At 40.9% G+C, this 20694-nt stretch overlaps 1 protein-coding gene across 2 annotated transcripts; it reads left to right on the forward strand.

The window, feature by feature from the left end:
- The first annotated feature begins 153 nt into the window (after positions 1-153).
- Positions 154-20016, forward strand: yme1l1a (YME1-like 1a). 2 transcript variants are annotated; one of them, XM_079490335.1, is made up of 18 exons: positions 154-369; positions 1888-2019; positions 3919-4090; positions 4655-4756; positions 4841-4947; positions 5754-5904; positions 6749-6856; positions 7416-7589; positions 8241-8393; positions 8988-9120; positions 9663-9725; positions 10048-10160; positions 10993-11148; positions 12784-12935; positions 14408-14534; positions 14840-14913; positions 16560-16646; positions 17365-20016. In XM_079490335.1, exons 1-18 carry the CDS (start codon positions 334-336, stop codon positions 17509-17511), a joined length of 2187 nt encoding a protein of 728 aa, XP_079346461.1. In that variant the 5' UTR covers positions 154-333; the 3' UTR covers positions 17512-20016. The 2 variants fall into 2 exon arrangements, with proteins under 2 accessions (XP_079346461.1, XP_079346462.1); XM_079490336.1 differs by having other exon boundaries at positions 6749-6832.
- Positions 20017-20694: the final 678 nt, after the last annotated feature.

The following is a 20694-nucleotide window of genomic DNA, read 5'->3' on the forward strand; positions in this document are numbered from 1 at the left end:
ATCACAAAATAACAGTACAAACAGCAGTTACTAGAACAAAATATATAAAAATAAAAGAAAGAAAGAAAGAAAGAAAGAAAAAAAGAAAGAAAGGGCTCCGGGTTTATGATGCAACTTTGACCCGGTGGTAGTCATTCAAATGACGTAATTTTGTAGGCTAGTTGACCTTACTTCCAGGGAGTCCATTTGCATTCTGTCTGAAATAAGTTGTGTGACAACAAGAGGAAAATAAAACAAGGACGGAGCTCTGAGAGAGAGAGGACATTATTCTGAGGGTCTACTCCCACATAAACCAACCCTCAAAAGTTCATTTATCATATTTGTGGAATAATAATGTTTTCATTTTCAACCACGTTCCAACCACAGCAGGTAATAACAATGTGACGATGCTAATTAAACTGACTTGTTAATAGTGTTCATAACCTTACAGCTTCCTCGCGTTTTTGTTACAAATCTGAACTATTGTTTCGTTTTGTTGATAATAATGTCAAAACTATGTGCAACTATTATCAAATGGGTTGTATATTGTGTATTGTTTATTATTTGTAACGGAAGTTAGCGGCCAATGATACCCGCCGTCAGGGCTCAGGCCTCGTCACTGTAAATACAGTTGTTTAACGATGGCATCATTGTGCTATACCACAGCAATACATTCAATGTAAGTGAGAGGATTGTGTACGTATATCTAGTTGTACATGGTAACTTCAAGGGCGCATATCCAGTCATTATCATAGAGCTCAAGTTACATAACCTTATTGGAAGGACATACTGTTTGTCTGCATGTTAATGCAGAGCACAGAAACATTGTCATGACACTGTCATGTCTATGAGGCCCGCTCCTCCCCAATGCCTGGTTTTATTTTAATGGATACGTACAAAAAAATATTAACAGTGATGACACACACACACACAAAAAGAGAGATATTAGGCTGAAATGGTCCAAAACTGGAATGTGTTCTATTGTCAAGAACTTTATGAATCAAAATGCTATGCTCTATATCAGTTGTGATTAGTTGTAAGAACCTTTCGATGTCACTGACTTCAAATACTTTAATACAAAAATCAGCGCTTAGAAAACAAAATCATTGGAGTCTACAAAATAACCTTGAGTCTAAACAAATTCAGTGATTTCAACAATAAAACAATGAACCTAAAGATGGCGTGGTACATTTACAACACAAATGGAAGCGTGTAACCAATACATCCTTTTAGAGTTATGCATGCTGCAATGACGCCAAGACTTCCAGGAGCGAATGTCTTCGAAAGCATTGAAATACAATATATGGACAGACAATCTGTGTGGTTGGTTAGTTTCTTAAAGCTCAGATTTCAAATAGATGCAACTGTTTCAGACAGTCAGTGTTCCTGGAAAAACTACAAAAGATGGGAGATCAGTTTGTTATGTTTATCTAGTCTTTGACTAGTCTACTCTGAACATGAACAGTACTGTTTGGTCTGGAGTCACCTTTAAAGTGTTCAACACCTGTCCACAGGAGGCTTTTCTTAATAGAAACACTCATCTAAAACCCAATCAAACTACTACAAAATAAAATAACATCATTAAATTGATGAGCTGAGCTAAAGTAAACATAATCGTTCCAATTATCAGAAACTATCATGTAATCACAGTTGATTTGATTTCAATCATAGTTTGAGTCCTCTGTTAACCACATTACCATCTGTCTCTAGCTTTAGATCCATAGGAAAAGAGTTCCAACGTTTTGCCCCCTTCTTGCACATGAAGTTTGTATACAAATAATTCCACCCACATTTGTATACACATAAACCTGTGGTGTGACAAATATTGTTGAACTCATCTATCAACATTGTGTCCGTTTGCATTAATACTTCATATCTTTGTCCACCTGTGTGATGTTATGTTCCCAGATGACAGTGGCCCTCACCCAGCTCATCAATGCCCTCCATTCCTTGAAGAGTTCAGTCAACTCTGCGGCCTCTGCCTCAGTCCAGAGTCTGCAGAAGGACTTCACCGCTGAACACAATCCTCTGCTCAACGAGGTAGGGCGTGACAATTTGCTTTTTTCCCCCTTGCTAGTATTTATTTAATATATGATGAGCCAAAGATGAAGTCAACAAAGATGAATGAAGCTGGTTTATTTCTATAGCGCATTTCAACAACAAGGCAATTCAATGTGCTTTAAAGGTATATTCAGTGATTTCACTTGTTTTTTTTGTTTTGTTATGATAATCATCCCTACTATAGTGTGCTGACCATATAAGGAGTTCCTCCCTGTCCCCAGTTAACCCCTGGGGTCAAATAAACCTTAGGTTTCGTTTTTGGCTAGGTGGCCCAGCCTTCATCCAATCAGGATAGAGAGGGGCCTTCCACCAATCACGATCGAGCGGGGGCGGGCCTTGGTGTGTGTGCTGTTGGCCTGTCGCGTGTCCCTCCACTGCAGTGCGTGCATGTGCACATCTTGTTACCGGGGCGGACCAGGGGGTTTTCCAAATCACTGAATGCTCCTTTAATAATAATAATCATACTGGCTTACTTGACCTAATCGTCTTTACCCCGTTGAGGGGCATAGGGTGTTCACCAGGGCTCTCCATCTCCCTTTCTTCTGGGCCTGGGCCTTTGCTTCCTGCCAGCTCATTACAATGTTCTTTAGGATTGTCTCTCCTGAAGTCCCCAGGCAATCTTTTTGTTATTAGTTATTTTAAGATTAGTAGTATTATAAGTGGTCAAAACTCGCAATAAAATATGTGCTCACCCTAATGGAGTGCAGATCGACCAGGACCTGAGCTGGCACACGCATGTTACAAGTACAACTTGTAACATGTACAAGTAAAATCTATCGTGAGATATGGTACTGTATGTCCAGGTGGTTTCAAGGTCAAGGTAAACTTTATTGTCCACAAGGGAGATTTGTCTTGGGCTTTCACCCCAGCTACAGCCACACATAAAATATCAATGACAAACAAAATACATTACAGAGGAAGACACAACATTACACAATTGCACACATGATGTGGATAATCTAGCCTCACACAGTTACTGCTGTTTCAAAGCCTCGTGATGCTGGTACAAACGATTTTTTCAATCTGATGTACTTCCACTTTGGTTCTTTGTATCTTCTCCCAGAGGGCAGAAGTACAAACTCGCCATTTAAAACATGGGTAACATCACTGACGATCTTTTGAGCCTGTTTTAATGTAGCCTGCTCATAAATAGACTGCAGAGAGGGGAGTTGTCTTACCCCTATGATCTTCCCTGCAGTCTGCACCAATCTGAACAATTTGGACCTCAGTTGCACTGAGAGATTACCGAACCAAACTGTGATGCCAAACCTGACCAGGCTTTCCAAGACTGCTCGATAGAACACTAACATAAATCTTTGGTCAACACCATGAACTCTGAGCTGTTAAATACAAATTGCTAGGCTAGCAAATATGGCGTAGAAGATCATGAGGATGTCCACCCCCCCGATCACTCCACCACAGGCCATTTTTGAACAAGCAGTAATAACGAGCTCGGAATATCATATATCCGACCCCCTGCATGTATTGAACCGAAAGTACGAGCTACTGCCATCTGGTAGGAGATATAGGACTCCACGGTGTGAGTATAACCGTGGAGTCTGTTTTTTATGTTGGTGTGTTTCATGGTGTTTTTCTTTTCTTTCTGTGAAAGTGTATATGTTATACTACTGTATGTATGCATATGTGACTCTGTCTCCAAGACGAATTTCGAAGGGAGACAAATAATGACAACCATGAACCTTGATCTTGGAATGTTCAATTTCGTCAACTGGTTGTAGACCGGCAGGAACAATTTGACAAACTGCACCAAAAAAAATCATAATCCTAACTTTACATAGTTTAGGGAAACACGGTGCCAGTGTGTTCTGGAGGCTTTTTTTTAATGCTGTTTCACAAATCACATGCATCTTCTTTCAGCCCACTGTGAGCCTGAAGGAGCTGGGGTTGTCTGAGCTGAAAGTGGGTCAGCTTGATGAGCTGGTCAGCAGGTTGCTGCCCACACTGGGACCAGAGGAACCCTGTCCCGTCCCACCCTCACCGTGGAGGACCACCCATGTCTCAGCAGACACTTTCTTCCAGAACAAACATGGTGAGAGAAGAAGAACCTTTTTTGTTTCAACATTCCATTTGGAAAGCTGTGGTACCAACTGAGCTACAAGTGACCACACTGCCTGAAACTGGACATGGTTTTCTTCCTTAATTATTTTTTTTAGCTTTTTCTCCTCAATGTAGTCGTTATGCCAAATTATTCCTCCCCACACACTTCTTTGTTGTCACTGCTGTTGTAATATCCTACTGACTCACCTGCCAGTGAGGAGTCCCCACCGGGTGGATGTACCAACAGACTAGACTAGACCTTTTTAGTGTGACATATTAACCCAAGGCCGATTTTTACAAATGCCTTCTAAATCAGTAGTTCTCACACTTTTTCAATAAAAAAAAAATTATAAAAAAAAGCTTGTATCGCGACACGCTAAAGCTTCTACATCTGCTGTTATTGAATAGCCAACGTAAACATCTAAAATTACACTATGTTTTCCTGGTTAGTGACTTGATTTGTTTAACGTTTTCTTTTTGCATATGGGTAGCCTATAGAGATTGAACATTATTAAAATATAGTTGTTATTTATTTCAAAATGCATTTATTTCATAGGGTATTCACACAGAAGACTGGGTGTATTTGGCTCACCGATATTTCACAGACAACACCATAGTCCACTGAAAGCTGTCTGCTCAGAGCTACCGTACTTGCCTGGTAAGAGTTTGCACCAAGCACATGCATGTTACTCTACGTAGTATTGCATAGGCTTTTAGAGATGTTTTGTCCTTTTTCCTTCAGTATGGGTCCAGCATCGAGGATTCAAAACACTGAGAAAAAGCAGACGATTGGAGTCTGGTTATGACGGTCCAGCAGAGACAGAGGCCCACACACCAACTTTCCTGAAGGTCTGTGTTTGTTCGCTGCTCGCCTATGTGTGCTTCTCTCTCGCCTTGACTGTTCCTTCTAACAGTGTGGAAATGGTCCGGAATATTGTTGCTGTCGGGTGGAAATGTCCAAAACCGTTACTTTTCAGATCTACAAGCTTCCAATTTGAACTGCTAACTTTTGATGCTGTAGTATGATCAATTTATCAAAAAAAAAGAAAGTAGTTAGTTGTGTATCTATATCCTTATGTTTATTAAACACTGCTTGTTCTCTAGCAATTTTTATCGTAGGTGATGGAATTGTAGAAAAGTGGTTTCAACACATGGAAGCCATAAAAGTGATTTCTGTCATTTGGACTTGTCTGCATATTAGTATGTATGTCATGTATGTCATGCACCGAAATTAGGTTATCTACCATCTTACAACATGTCTGTGACCTGTTGTAAGGTTGTAGATAACCTATTTCCGGTTATTTATTTTAAGATGAAAGAGTATTTGAAGTGGTCAAACTAGACTAATGTTTAATCTTCCTGAAAACCCTGATGATCTTGGATATTTCTTTTGTGCAGTGTGTGGGGGCGCTCTTTTCACAAATCTCAGATTAGGACTTAGCCTGACAACATTTTTCATGGAATCTAGATAACTCCTTTCAGTCATGTTCTGACATGGTGGTAGACTGTAAGCCTACACTTGGTGAGGACTCCTGCTGAATGCGCTGATGCCCTATTGAGATCCAATCATTCTTCTTTCTGTCTCTTTTGCACAGAGACATCTGTTTCTTTTTTATGATCTGTTCCCATGATTTCATATTTCCTCTGCCTCTCAGGGATTGCTCATGAGGGAAAAGGTACCAGAGGCACAGACACTGGACCAGGTGGTGAAACAGAAGAACCTTCCAGACAACCAGCAGGACGCTTTCAAGAGCGGTTTCACCGAGGGCTTCATGAGGTCTCAGGCCGTCACCCAAAGAACCCAAGGTATGTGCTTGCTGCCCTGCCACTTCCATTCGCCCTGTCACAAGGCAGTGCACTTTGTGTGCACTGCCCTTGACATCGGCTTGATTAGCCAGAAGTGTAGGCCACAATTTCGTAACTTATATCATTAGCAGTTGCAGCATTTTGTCACTGGGTGGCAGCACTGCATTGAAGCTGGTATGTGTGTTCTCTCTGTAGTGCTAGAAGTCATATCTCCTATAAAATATACCCATGTAATAAAAAAAAACACACTGCTCACCTTGACAATTGTTCAATATTTATATATTGTATAACGTTTATCAAGACACATGTGATACAAAATGTCAGTGCCTACGGTCATGGAATTCTGGATCAATCAGCAATCGATGAGGCAAATAGGAGTCAAGACAATATTGTAGGTGTTGATGGTTATGTTTTATGTACATGCATGATATCATGGGCCATGGGGAGAAGTACAAAAAACACTCATGGCAGTGGTAGTTCTGCCAAGAGCACAGGGCAGAAATCATAGTTATAGTGTGGCTGCTCCAAAGGCTACTGAATCATAACAAGATAGGCTCGCCTGTAACATAAACTAATGGCTATTAGGCCTAGTGGAGACATCTATTGTAAGTATCATAAGTGATTGTAAAATATGAAGGTTAGATATAAGCAACCATGTAATTTCTTCCAATATATGTTTGCGTGTGATTTTGTGGCAGATGCCAGGGTCCACGTGACCTCAGGCCCAAGTACATTTCCAGCTTTCAAAAAGGACTCGTAACCATAGCACTTGCGATATTCAATATTATCAAATATTGTGCCAAGTCTATTTGCACTAACCTTGGTTTGTACCCTGTGTCAACAGACTCCCAGAGAAGAACCAGACTGGTGCTGTTAACCCTCCTCCTCATCGGCATGTATGGCCTGTACAAAACCCCGTTCCTCTCGGGTAAAGGCTCCTTTTCTGATGCTGGTTTGTGTCCGTTTTCATTTGTTCTTTTAGCACGCTAGTCACTTCCATCACCCTGCTAGCACACCTTGATGAGATGAGACCCCCCCCCCCCCCCCCCCAGCTGTTCTTGTATTCTTGTTTGTTTTACTGAGATTAAGGTTAGGTTTAAGTATAGTTTTACTGAGGTTATGTTTAGGAATAAGGGTAGGTTTAGGCATACCGTAGTTTTACTTTAAGAATAATGCTAGGTTTAAGGTAGGCATAGTTTTACTAATACGAGACGGTTTGGTGACTTTTTAGGACAATATAGACTCATTGTGCATTCTTTTATTTTTTTCCATTGAGATAGTTAGCGTTACCAACGTCTTGTTGTGTTTTGTGCATTTAGGTGTTGATTATGCTGCAGCTAAGTAATTATATCAACATTCTATTTAAACACTTAAGTGATATTTTTGAGGTGCACTTTGCATCTCCATATTCACATGACCAGGCCAAGCTTGTGCTAATCAAACAGTTGTATCCCCTGTGTTTAAAAAACATATAGAAATGAATGGGTTGTGTTTCTGTTGGATCTCTGCAGTAAGGTTCCGCACCACGTCCGGGTTGGACTCTGCGATGGACCCCGTCCAGTTGAAGAATGTGACATTCGATCATGTCAAAGGAGTGGATGAAGCAAAGAACGAACTTCAAGATGTCGTGGAGTTTCTCAGGAATCCCCAGAAATTCACTGTGTTGGGTGGAAAGTTACCTAAAGGTAGGTAGTGTGGCTTTACCAAAATCTTTCTTTAACCCATTTTAACCTCAGGCTGATTCCTTCTAAATCATTAGATCTCAAACCTTTTTTGTGCGAAGGACCCCCAAAATCACATGTATTTGGCCGTGGACCAATCATCTTTACTATACCTACACCACAATCATTTCAACCACTTAATCCAGTAGATCTGCTATTGTTTTTAAATCGTGTAAATGTATGCAAATCTTTAAATATATATAGATCTATGTATATTTTTTAAAGCAAACATTATTGAGACAGCTATGTGTGTCCCTGGGTCTGTCCCTGGCTGGTGGCTGGGTCTGTCCGATCACGAAAATAGCATTTGTTCACCACCAAGTGTCACTATTGCACAGCCTAACACACACACACACACACACACACAGGCCAGGGATGAGGGCTTGTACAGCACAAGTACAGTACTCAATCTTTGCTTCTGGGGGTCCCTGGCAATAACTATTTTTGAGATGGGTACCACTGCCCCTCCATACTAGTTATTTTTCCAACCCATTTTAGGCCTTTAAAAACACCTTCTAAATCCTAAGTTTTCAGAAAACCTTTTTTTTATTTTTTATTCCAAAACTAAAAAGAAGAAGATTCCTGCTAATTGTGTCATCCATTGTTGTTCTTCAGGGATCCTGCTGATCGGCCCACCAGGCACAGGGAAGACCCTCCTGGCGAGAGCGGTGGCCGGGGAGGCCGACGTGCCTTTCTACTACGCCTCTGGGTCCGAGTTTGACGAGATGTTCGTGGGCGTCGGCGCTAGCCGTATCAGGAACCTCTTCAGTGAGTTTGTCTTGCTCTGTTGTTGGAGTGGAGGGGCATTATTGGGGTTGACTTGAATTACCGTTCATTTCAACATTTATTTTGTATTTATTTGTTTCACTTACTACTTGCATGCTTGAAACTCACATCAAAGGTATCACGCATTCCACATTAGAATGAAGCAACAAATGAATATTAAATCCAATAGATATCGAATCCAATCGATAACTTGAATGATAACGGAATGAGTGCAACTGCCCCACTCAAACACACTTGCCGGTCGTGCAAACTGAAAGCAAACTCCACTTCTTGCCCGAATGCTTTATATACTTGCCACGGGCAGTCGGGCAACCGTTTGCGTCAACGCCTGATCATTATGAATATCGTTTTACAAATTATTCGATTGAAAGGCCTGGGAATAGATTGAAAACGCCAAAACTCATCTGTTGATGGCTTTAAAAGAACAGCAATGCACATGGCATTGTGTCAAACAAGGACTAATATTGTGATCCTTCACCGCAATAAACATTTTGTTTGAACAGTGTCCAATATTAAAGCATATCAAAATGGTGGATGATATCACACTATCACGCCTATTCTTTTTGTGGTTTACAGAAGAGGCAAAAGCTAATGCTCCCTGTGTGATATTCATTGATGAACTGGACAGTGTTGGAGGCAAGAGGATTGAGTCCCCAATGCACCCGTACTCCAGGCAAACCATCAACCAGCTGTTGGCAGAGATGGACGGGTTAGTTGGCGGCTATTCACTCTAACATCTATAGAGCAGTGGTTCTCAGAGGACCCTTTTTCACCAGGGTTGAACCGGTTCGGTTCCTTTTTCCTGCCTAATTTTGAACCAGTGTTCCTACTGAAAATGAACTGGTTCAGAACCTGTTAAGTTATTTTGGTGGAAAAGGGACCAGAGTGGGGTCCTTGAGTGGGTTCCAGGGGGTCCCCAGCAAAATCATTGATAGTTAACCAAATGGACCCTTGTGGGTGTGTTGGAGGGAGGGAGGGAGGGACCATGGTCTAATGCATGTCAAACTGCAGGTCCTTAGAAATTAAAAGCGTTGAGAACCACTGGTCTAGAGCCACACATGGGGGTCTCTGACATATTTTCAAATTGTGGGGTCTGCAAGTTAATTTGTATCAATTTGGGGGTCCTTGGCACAAAATATGTTGAGAACCACTGCTATAGAGGATGGGGAACATTATGATTTGTAACTCAGACAGTGTGGATATGATGAAATACTGATGAAAGGACAATACTCGATGCTTTGTCTTTTACAGGTTCAAACCTAATGAAGGTGTCATCGTTATTGGTGCTACAAACTTCGCAGAGGCTTTGGATAGGTATGTTTACTTTCTTTGAACATGATGCAAGATGTGATGTTGATAATGGATTGAAATTTGACATTTATTTAAAATTGTCATCTCACACTGTACCTGAATGGAACTGAATATAAACTCTAGTTTAGAGTTGACAGTAGGGTAGGGTTGACAGTTTTCTTCGGATAAACTAGGAGCCTTTTGCTGTGATGGATGACCAAGAATTACATTTGACTTAAAATAGAGTCAAATAGAGATGCTCTAAAGTACCAGTGTGATTACCATTCCCATGTCACAAATGTCATGACACACGTGTCTGAACATCTACATCTGCTTTACGTTGCAGCGCTCTGATAAGGCCTGGGAGGTTTGACATGCAGGTGACAGTCCCCAGGCCCGATGTGAAAGGCCGCACGGAAATTCTCAAATGGTACCTGTCCAAGATCATAGTAGACCCTGGTAGGTTACAATGGAAAAGTACACTTGAGAATATGATTATAAGCGTGTAAGATTTGAACTACCGGTAAATGTATCGTGGTCAAATTAAATTGTCGAATGATGACGATGACAATCATTACTGTAACCCATAGTCACTAATTTTCATGAATTCATTTAATTAATAAAAAAATAGCATAAAATCCTAAAGTGCAGTAAATCTAAGATGAAGCAGCGTATAGAAACAAAAGTACCATCCAGCATTTATCAAAACAAGATAATATGGCAGCATATTCTGTATAACAGCACCTCATCCTAACCTCACAAATACTATGCCTAACCTCACAGAATAATAACCTCAAAACCACACACACCCAACTGGCATTCTCATAACAGCACAGCAAGGCAGAACAGCCAAAGTAAGTGCATGTATTGGGGCATAGCGTTCATCAGTCTTAACTTCTGTGCAGAAGCTGCATTTGAGCCTTTCAGTTCTGGCTTTGATGCACCGCAGCCTCTTAACCGAAGGGAGCGGGTCGAACAGTTTATGCGCCGGGTGAGTGGGGTCCTCCTTAATGCGGGACGCATGCACTGCTCTTGCACCTGCTGACGTAGATATCCTCAAAAGAAGGAAGACTGCTGTGGGTGATGTTCTGGGCGTTTGTTTTCCACCACCCTCTGCAGCACCTAAGCATCAGTTAGTCAGACAAGTGCCTTCTAAGCTAACATAATTGCAAAACTATATTCACACACAGCGGACAGAACCTTATTGTTCCCGTCACGTGAAAGCCCTCACTGTTTCAAACCCCTGGTAACATCTTAAATCAACTGTCTCCCCCCCCCCCTCTTTCCCAAGCCGTGGAGGCTGGGATCATCGCCCGGGGCACAGTGGGATTCACTGGGGCGGAGCTGGAGAACCTGGTCAACCAGGCAGCCCTGAAGGCGGCTGTGGACGAGAAGGAGATGGTCACAATGTTGGACCTGGAGTTTGCCAAGGACAAGATCCTCATGGGTGAATAGAGACAGGGCCGTACACACACACACACACACACACACACACACTCTCTACTACTACTTTAAATCACATGAGCATGGATGGATTAAAGTTCCCATAACTGATTTCGATTATTTGGATTCCATAGAAGGAAGCCAACATGTCTTGTCTTCTATGGAAGCATGTTGCACAGTGTTGCACTATTCTATCTACAAGATCGCAATGCGTTGCAAGCTTGTAGACCCCATGGCAAGGTATATAAGTAGGAAAATTAGCCTGTATGTTATTTTAGTCTGGAGTTGTCCTTTAAGATTAGAGCATTTGAAGTGGTCGGTTAGACTAGCAATGTTCAGAAGCATCTTCCATAAACCCTAATGGTCTCGGATATTTCATAAAAGCAGAGGTTAAAGCCTCAATCGGTAATTTCTGCACCTCGTTGGCAGTATGTAGAACAGCAGGAACAATATAACTAAAACATCATATTTTGACATCGTTTAAATTGTTTAGGCACAACATTAGTGTGGGGGGGGCTCCTTTTACACTGTCACAAATCGCACATTAAGACATGGTGAATACAATGTTTTCAGTTGTGAGATTTAATTTAGCTTTAATCCATGCACGAGACAGATTAACTATGGAATGAACTCTCTAGCCCATTCTGGGCGGGAACCCCTTTTGGTGTTTATAGCATTATGTTATACTTTAGCTATTGAAAAAGAGCAGATCTACAAGCTCATAGCATGGCACCAAGTGCCGCGCTATGAACTTGTAGGTCTGCTATTTTTGAAAAATCGTGAAAATGTGGCGCAAATCTTTGAATATATATTATTTCAGAGCGGAACGTTTTCAACACAAATCTTTGCTTCTGGGGGGGTCCCTGGACCAACATATTTTCAGATGGGTGTCGGTGGCCAAGGCCAATACAGATAATTCTGGGGGTCCTTGACATGAAAGAAGCTGTTGAGAACCACTGATATAGAAACAGGGTTTTCAGAAAACTCATAATTTAGAAGACATTTGTAGAATCGAGCTCGGGTCAAAATGGGCTAGATGAGACTGTGTAGGCAGGGAGAATGTCAGGTCAATGGATTTGTGGTGTCACTCGAATTCCTGTGACCAGGAGAGTTCTCACGGTTGGGTGGTCCAAGCCAACCAAGTTTCAGCTAGATTAACGCCTCTGGTCGAATGTGTCTTCTTTTTTTCTGTTCTTGGCATTGATTATTAGTAAGACCTGGAAAGCGTCCATGTCACTTTAGCTTTTAACCAACCATTATTTGAAACTTTGTCTGTAAAAGAATATAGCACATAATTCAAGCTCATAGCATAGATGTAGCTATTTTTGAAAAATCTGGAAAATTTGAGCAAATCTCTGAATATATATATATATATATATATATTTTTTTAATGCGAACATTTGTAACTCAAATCCGTGCTTCTGGGGGTCCCTGGAACAACATATTTTGAGATGGGGTCGGTGGCCAAAATATATATAATTGTGGGACTCCTTGAAATGAAAAGGTTTGAGAGCCACTAACAGAATTAGGATTTTAGAAGCCTTTTTATTTTTATTTTTTTATTTTAAGAATCAGCCTCCAGTCTAAATGGGTTAATTATTCCTAATGCTCCCCTTATCCTTTGTGTCCTTGTCTCTAGGCCCTGAGAGGAGGAGTGTGGAGATTGACAAGAAGAATAAGACCATCACAGCCTACCATGAGTCTGGCCATGCCATCGTTGCCATCTACACCAAAGATGCAATGCCAATCAATAAAGCCACTATCATGCCTAGAGGTCCCACTCTCGGCCACGTGAGTATTTTTTACCCATCTTTTAATTATTATTATCATTATTTAAAAGGCTCACTTTAGAAGAAAACTGTCTAATTGGCCTCTGTAGGTCTGTCACAATAATGAAATTGTAATTGACGATTAATTGTCATATGTCAAATAATTGCGATTAATGATTTAGTTGTGTAGCTTTTAGGCTTTGTAAACAAAAGTTGAACGGGGTAGATATGACAAGAACTTAAATACAGTGCCGTCGCTACGTACAGTTGGAGGCCATCGATATTGTCCTTTTCTTTTTGCTGAGGTTTGCGTGATCTGCGCAAAAGGACAGTTAACCCATTTTGGGCGGGAACCCCTTTTGGTGTTTTAAACATTATGTTATAATTTAGCTATTGAAAAATAGCAGATCAACAAGCTCATAGCGCGCCACCGAGTGGCGCGCTACGAGCTTGTAGGTCTGCTATTTTTGAAAAATCGTGAAAATATTTATTTCAGAAAACTGGAGGATTTAGAAGGATTTTTTAAAATTTTGAGGTCAGGCCTAAATGGGTCAAATAATAAGGGACAATATCGGTGGCACCCAACTGTATACGCACTGCGAGTAGGGCAACATGCCGAGGGGGCAACAAAATGATGGTGCCAAGCCGACCATCATAATAACAATTTTGTCCGCGGCTACGCCGCGTAATCAGGAGCAGCCGCGTGTGCGTCCTCGCAAGCGGCAAAAATAGCCGATCTGAATGAGGAAATGCAGCGCTCTCGTCGGGGGAGGGGGGGCAGCACAAATATCCTACGAGTAGGGCAACCAAATGGTCAGCTACGTCCCTGCTTAAATACACAAAGAAACTGAAAGACAATGACTGACACAATAATACAAAATAAAAAAATGCATTATGGGCGTGGGCGGCTGGCGTAGCCGCCTGGGCATCTTGGCTGGTAATCTAGTCTGGCAGTGTGCCGCGAGTTCGACTCCCGATCCCGACGGCCTTTACTGCATGTCACCCCCCCCATCTCTCTCCCCATTTCCTGTCAGCATACTGTCACCCTATCCCTCTATAAAATAAAAATCACACCTGTGTGAACTGAGTGGTGTAAGGTCTTATATAGACTGATCAGCTGTGGTCTGACGTAATGTCTGACGTAATGAAATCACAGACAGACACGTAAACTAACAAAGCCAGTTGTAGGAGTGGTTTACACCACTCAAAAATAAAGGCAAAAGCCACAAAAACACATCTTTAAAAAAAATGTATTATGGCCTAAATAGTCTATATTTCATATTTTATACTCAAAATATGTTACAAAATAGTGGAAATAGCTAGCTGGTCCACAAGCTCACAAAGCACATGTTGTAAGCTTTTACATCGGCTATTTGCACTTTTTTGTTTCAAAATGTATGAACCTTTCTATTATGACCATTATGGCAGGCATACCGTCCATCATGTACCCAATTCCCAAAGCTAATGTGTGTTTCTCCATGATCTCCCCTGCAGGTGTCAATGCTCCCAGAGAATGACCGCTGGAGTGAGACACGAGCCCAGCTCTTGGCTCAAATGGACGTCAGCATGGGCGGCCGTGTAGCAGAAGAGCTCATTTTTGGAGACGACCAAATCACCACCGGTAAGCAGTGGTGGAAAAAGTATCTTGAAAATAGCAGATGTACAAGCTCACAGTGCATCACATTGTGACACATTTTGAGCTTGTGGATTGGCTATTTTCAAATGGCCGAAATGTATATAATGTTTTGAAAATTATAATCAAAATCTACAATGTAATTTTAGTGTAGTAAAACTACAATATTTATCTCTGAGATGTAGTGGAGTAGCTGGTAAAAGTGTTGAAAATTGGTAATACTCTAAAAATAGCTCAAAATTGTATTTAAGTACAGTGTAACTGTACAACAAATTTGCAACTTATGTTCCCAGGAGCATCCAGCGACTTTGACGGAGCAACAAAAATAGCTAAGATGATGGTGACCAGGTTTGGAATGAGTGACAAGGTATGCAACTTGGATTTGTTTTAGAGATGTACATACCATGTTTTTCTTCACAATACCGATTCTATAACTTGCATATCGGTCAATACTGAGTACCGAACCGATACCAGTGTGTAATGAAAAAATCACACCCGTGTGAAGTGAGGGGCGGTAATATATTAAAGTCTAACTCATGTTGATAAGGTGATGTAAAACAAACGGTGCCAACACGCAAACATTAAACGCCATTAACAATAAAGAGACAATATGAAGTAATGAGGCGCATTATGGCGTAAATTGTCTATAGGAGAGAGGGGCTGGTGCCCCTCAAAAATGTAAAATAAACATCTACGACAGTGGCTCTCAATGTGGGTTCCTTGAGGGTCTTTTGGTTCCATTTGAACTTAAAAGTTGAGAACCACTGATCTAGGAATAAACAAACATTCAATTAATAATGGTTAAAGTGTGCAGCTACAAGTTAGTAAAATTAAAAATGTATAAATGGTACAGTAAGAGTCAACTGAAGCATTCAAATGCAAAATAATTGATCTGCAAATAACGTATCATGCGATGAATTGCACGGTATCAGAATGGCATAGACTGACATACTCCCCCAATACAGATCATTCAGCATTTTAGGCAGTATCGGGCATAGTGAAAATGAGGCTGAGACTAGAGCTCCCTGCCAAATTACTGCTGAATACTGTGTCGGGGATCTCATGGTCTCTATGAGCGGGCCACACATTCCAGACTTTGCTCCCACCTCCCTATAATCCCTTTCTCACTCATGTGTTCTGAAGAGATTTTCACTACTACAACTAGACATACTGTACACCAATTCTCTTGGGTTGACAATAAGGTCTCAGAGACACTTACTTACCTGTTGTGCAAGTATAGGTCATGTTCTTCTTGCCCAAAGGTGATGACCATCTCCTCCATTATAAAATGATGATAGGTGAAACTTACACATGTAGAACAAATGTATGTCAACTGCCGAGTGGCGACAGTCACCGTGAAATACAGAATGTGTGCAACTGATGGTTGCATAAAAGGTAGCATTGTGCTTCATGAATAGTCAATCATATTTAACGAAGATGGAATGCACTTGCCCGTCGGGCAACCTGAAAGCATTCTTGCCACGGGCAGTCGGGCAACCGTTAGTGTCAACCCAGTGGATCTACCTTTATGTTTCTTTTCTATTTATTTGAAGATGGTACGTAGTATCCTATAACATCAACCCCTGTTCCCTCTACTTAACCTGTAATGTCGAGCCCATCGTCAGCACGACATGTAATTATGCCTTGAGAGGTTGGAACACTGTAGCTATTAGTCTCTCAAATAGCTCCCTGGAAGCTGTCTTTGTTCTCTTGTGCTCAGTAACCATTTGTGGCAGTTGCATAAGACTCGAGGTCTAACTCTTCCCTTTGATGGGACTCTCACCCTCATTGAGGGTGGCTCGGGGCTAGAGTGGCCGCTTAACCGAAAGGTTCCCAGTTCGATCCCGGGCTCCCCCAGAGTAATGTTGTCGTGTACTTGAGCAAGACGTTATATCGGTATACAAATGTGTGTGTGTCTTGGGATGAAGGCGCTATGTAAAGTAAATGCACCATTTTCATTGTGTCTGGTTGCAGCTTGATGGGACTCTAACCCTCATTTGCGTTTGGTTGCAGCTTGGTGTCATGACCTACTCTGACCTGTCCAAGCAGAGCCCAGAGACTCAAGCAGCCATCGAGCAGGAAGTCAGGGTTCTGCTGAAGGTGAGCTTTCCCCAAGATGAGACGAAAATAAAAGAATGAAAGACAGCCATGTCGGGGTTCAGGTTTACTTCCCGTATGTGTGAAGTAGGTGGCCGCCTTTTTATGAGACCAGAAGCAGGTTGGAGTCTATTATTTCCAATGGAAGAGTGAACGTGAACACAGCTTCTGAACCATTCTTTAGCTCAATGGTCACTGAAACCATACAAGCCAATATTCCCTAGATTTGCATAAAATGGCTTTATTTCAGAGAGGAGAAAACCAATGTTGGTTTTGCATATCCTTTACTTTTAGTCTCACATTACAAACATAACATTAACTGCATACAATAAAAAATAAAACATCCAATTAGTCAACAACTACACACACACACACACTACCATCTACATGATTATATTACTACCATCTACATGATCATTATATTACTGTCTTATCAGTACCCTGCAGCTAGCCTGACACTCAGTCTGAATTTTCATTTCGTTCAGGACATGTTTTATTAATGGTAGCGATTCAGGGCTGGAGCCAGCCTACCCTGCAACCTACTTGACAGTCCAATAGTTTAATAGAAAGCATTAACAATAATACTCTACGGTACCATTGTTTTGACATCCTCAGACCTAGAGCAGGGTCACCTACCCAAGACTCAATAATGAAAATGTTTCCATTCCGATTAATCCCGGGTGATTAATGGACGCTAATGGATGTTTTTTCTTCCACGCAGGCCTCGTATGAGCGCGCTAAACACCTCTTGAAGACCTACAGTAAGGAGCACAAGACGCTGGCTGATGCCCTGCTCACCTACGAGACTCTAGACGCCAAAGAGATCAAGTTGGTTCTGGAGGGCAAGTCGCTGCAGGCTTCCACCTAGACTCCTCAGTCAGCAGACGAGACAATGTAGACTCTTTGTTTGTATAATCAAGCTGTGCGATGGATTGGAGGGCCTTGTAGTTTCTCCTTTCTGTTTCCCTGTATCCTCTTATATTCATAACCGAAATGGAGCACAGAAAATAGAGGGTATGCGCATGCATGAAGTGAGTGGCAAAGTGAGAACGTTGTTTAATTATTAAACAACGTTCTCACTTTGCCACGGTTTGATTGTATTAAACTTTAATACAATCAGATAGGACTGTTTGGATGTATGGGCCGTCCAGAAAGTAGTTTTTTGCCCCCAGTAGGCGTTCCTGCATAACTTCTGGGTGTGATGTCATGCACATACCCTCTATATATGTGCGGCCATTTGTTTTCAACCAATTTCCTCATTTTAAATTTTATTTGGGTACATTTAGTGCAGACGTGCCGTTTATTTATTTATATTCAATAAATGGATATGACACAAGGGAGTTTAGTTTACCCCCTCTGTGAACATAGTTCAGTTTTCAGTGAACAGCTGTCTGTAGAACATTTTGTATGTTAACAAAATCTCAGATTTGGTATGTTATCAAATTTATGAGGCACAATAATCTTTTTTTTCTTCGGGTCATTGGATTTATTTAATTTACGCCAAGCATTCATTGTAGATGTGTGTACATAGACTTGAATGGGGCATAGCAGCGGTGGCCATTTTGTGGTGCCACAGATAGAAACCCCCTTTTTTTCTCATAGAGATTTCTGTAAATATTCATATTAATTATTTTATGCATGGAACCAAGCTACCCAGGATCCTGGTGAAACATGACCATGTGTCAAAAAATATTTGAATATTTAATTATATTATTATATAATATAATATTGAATAAATTACCCTTGTTTTCAAAATAAAATCATTTAGATAAATATGTTCAGAAATCTCTGTGGGGAAAATGAATCGTTTTTCTATCCGTGGCACCACAAAATGGCTGCCACTGCTATGCCCTATGGTAGAACCATAGAGAGTTACATGTAGAATGTACCATAGATAGGACTCTTATTAAAAGCTTAGTGAAATTCATGATTGTTGTTGAACACTTATGGATTGTTCCGTTTCTTTTAATTTAGTGGTTTTCAACCCTTTTTGTATCAATGCCCATTATTTATTTAGCATTTGAGCCATGGACATTGATGAGATTTAGCCTCTCAGACCCAAAACTACAGAATATTTGGTTATCTTTATAGAAGAGTTTGTACACAATTCTATGCTGTATTGATGTGGTACCATTAGGAGAGATAACAGGCAAACGGTGTGTGTAGACTTCTTGTAAATGAAGTAATGCATATGTCTAACATAATGGAGAGAGCAAAAAAATGAAACCAAAGGGTTTATTTGGGTTATTTTCTTTACCAACTCCATCATTTAGCTGGGGACCACCTGGAGCACCCTCAAAGACCACTGGTTGAAAACTACTGTTTTCCTTACATCATTAATTTCCATCCACCATAATGCTTGAGTACTCATTGTCTGTGCCAGAGGCCGGAGGGAGTCCTGTCCGTCCGTCCATCTATCCGTGAGTCAGTCGGTGTGTCTGTCGGTCAGTCAGTGTGTCTGTGGCTGGCTAATCTCCGGCACTGTTGGACCGAGCTGTGTGAAACATTTAAGTTGACGATTAATTGTCACACAAATAATTACGATTTAATTGTGTTTTTTGCATTGAACATTGAAATGTTTTTCTGTTTGCCTTTTAGCCTTAGTAATCTCAAATTGCACAGGGCAGATATGACAAACGACTTGTTTTCCCCCCAAAAAATTTACAAAATAGCGGAAATAGTTGATCTACAAGCTTGCAGATCTGCCATTTCGGCTATTTTCGAAAAGATATTTGAAAACTTATGGACATTTCTCAACATGGAAACGATTGACGATTATGCAAAATTATCTGATATCTGATTATCTCAAACAATTGTAGTTAGACCATTATGTAATAATTGTGACAGGCCTAGCTCAGAGAAGCACACTTTACTAGAGTTTCTATTTATTCATGTGCTGTTTTTTTCCCTCCAAATTTGTGGTAAGCCCACGTATATCACTTTCAAAATTCAACCCAGAACTTAGAGGTTTGATTCTCTGCCTGGACCAAAGACCGGCCGGGCCTGGCCTGTGGTTTCAGGTTGAGTCAGGTAAGATTCTCCCTCCCTTTCCTCGGGCTCCAACACGGATATCATATAACATACAAATGTATTACCACACAAAATAAACAATCAAGACTTTACAAACTGAAAAAACGAAACAATAAAAAACACCAACTTTCTAAGAGCATTGCTGTTTTAAAACGGGGCTCAGGCTCATCATGCCTGACTCGGGTTGATTGAGTTAGGCTTGTTTTTCTGCACGATCACTGCTGTAACTTGTATATGAGTGCAAATGTAAATACTCTTAAGTGTGTATGATTTGGTTCATGCTTCTGTTTTCACAGCATTGTAAATGGACCCGGTTGAACCTTAAATAAAAGTTGATCTATGATTATGCTTTATTTTAGTTTATTTCTTTTTACATGACTTGATATACAAAAAAAGCTGCATTTCCTGTGCATTTATCTAGCATTGACAAAATCACTAAGAGTTGAGTAAGTTAAAAAAAGAAGAAAAAAATATAAAACTGGGTCAGGACCATGGATGTTTTTTTTGTTCCATGGATGTTTTTTGTTTAGTTTTTTTAAGTAGTGAAAATTGATCTATTTTCACGCTATGAGTTTGTATATCTTGTAGATCTATCTACTGTACAAGATCTACAAACTCATAGCATGTTGCATCCCAATGTGCTGTTGTATTTTGGGAGACATCTAATTTCTCTTGTAAGTCGTCTTGAGATAAGTTTGGGAACCCTTGCTTTAGAATCTAAAGCAAGGGTTCCCAAACTTTATCAAGACGACATATATATATATATATCAATAAAGGGTAGCCTTTTTAAGGGCCATGCAGTCAACTGTCTTCCGTGAGAACGTTAGCCCCCCAACCCCCCTCCTCTTGCCGGTCCGTGAACATTTTATGAACTGTCAGCCGGTCCGTGACAATATAAAGGTTGGGAACCCCTGCTTTAGATCACCATCTTAACCTGTAATTAGTATTTGGTTACAAATGAAGCCGTCGTTGGTCTGTAACAGACAGTCAACGGGTGTCTATTGTCCCCACGGTCCCCTTT

This window comes from Electrona antarctica, assembly GCF_951216825.1.
Source record: "Electrona antarctica genome assembly, chromosome: 20".
NCBI classification, from domain to species: domain Eukaryota; kingdom Metazoa; phylum Chordata; class Actinopteri; order Myctophiformes; family Myctophidae; genus Electrona; species Electrona antarctica.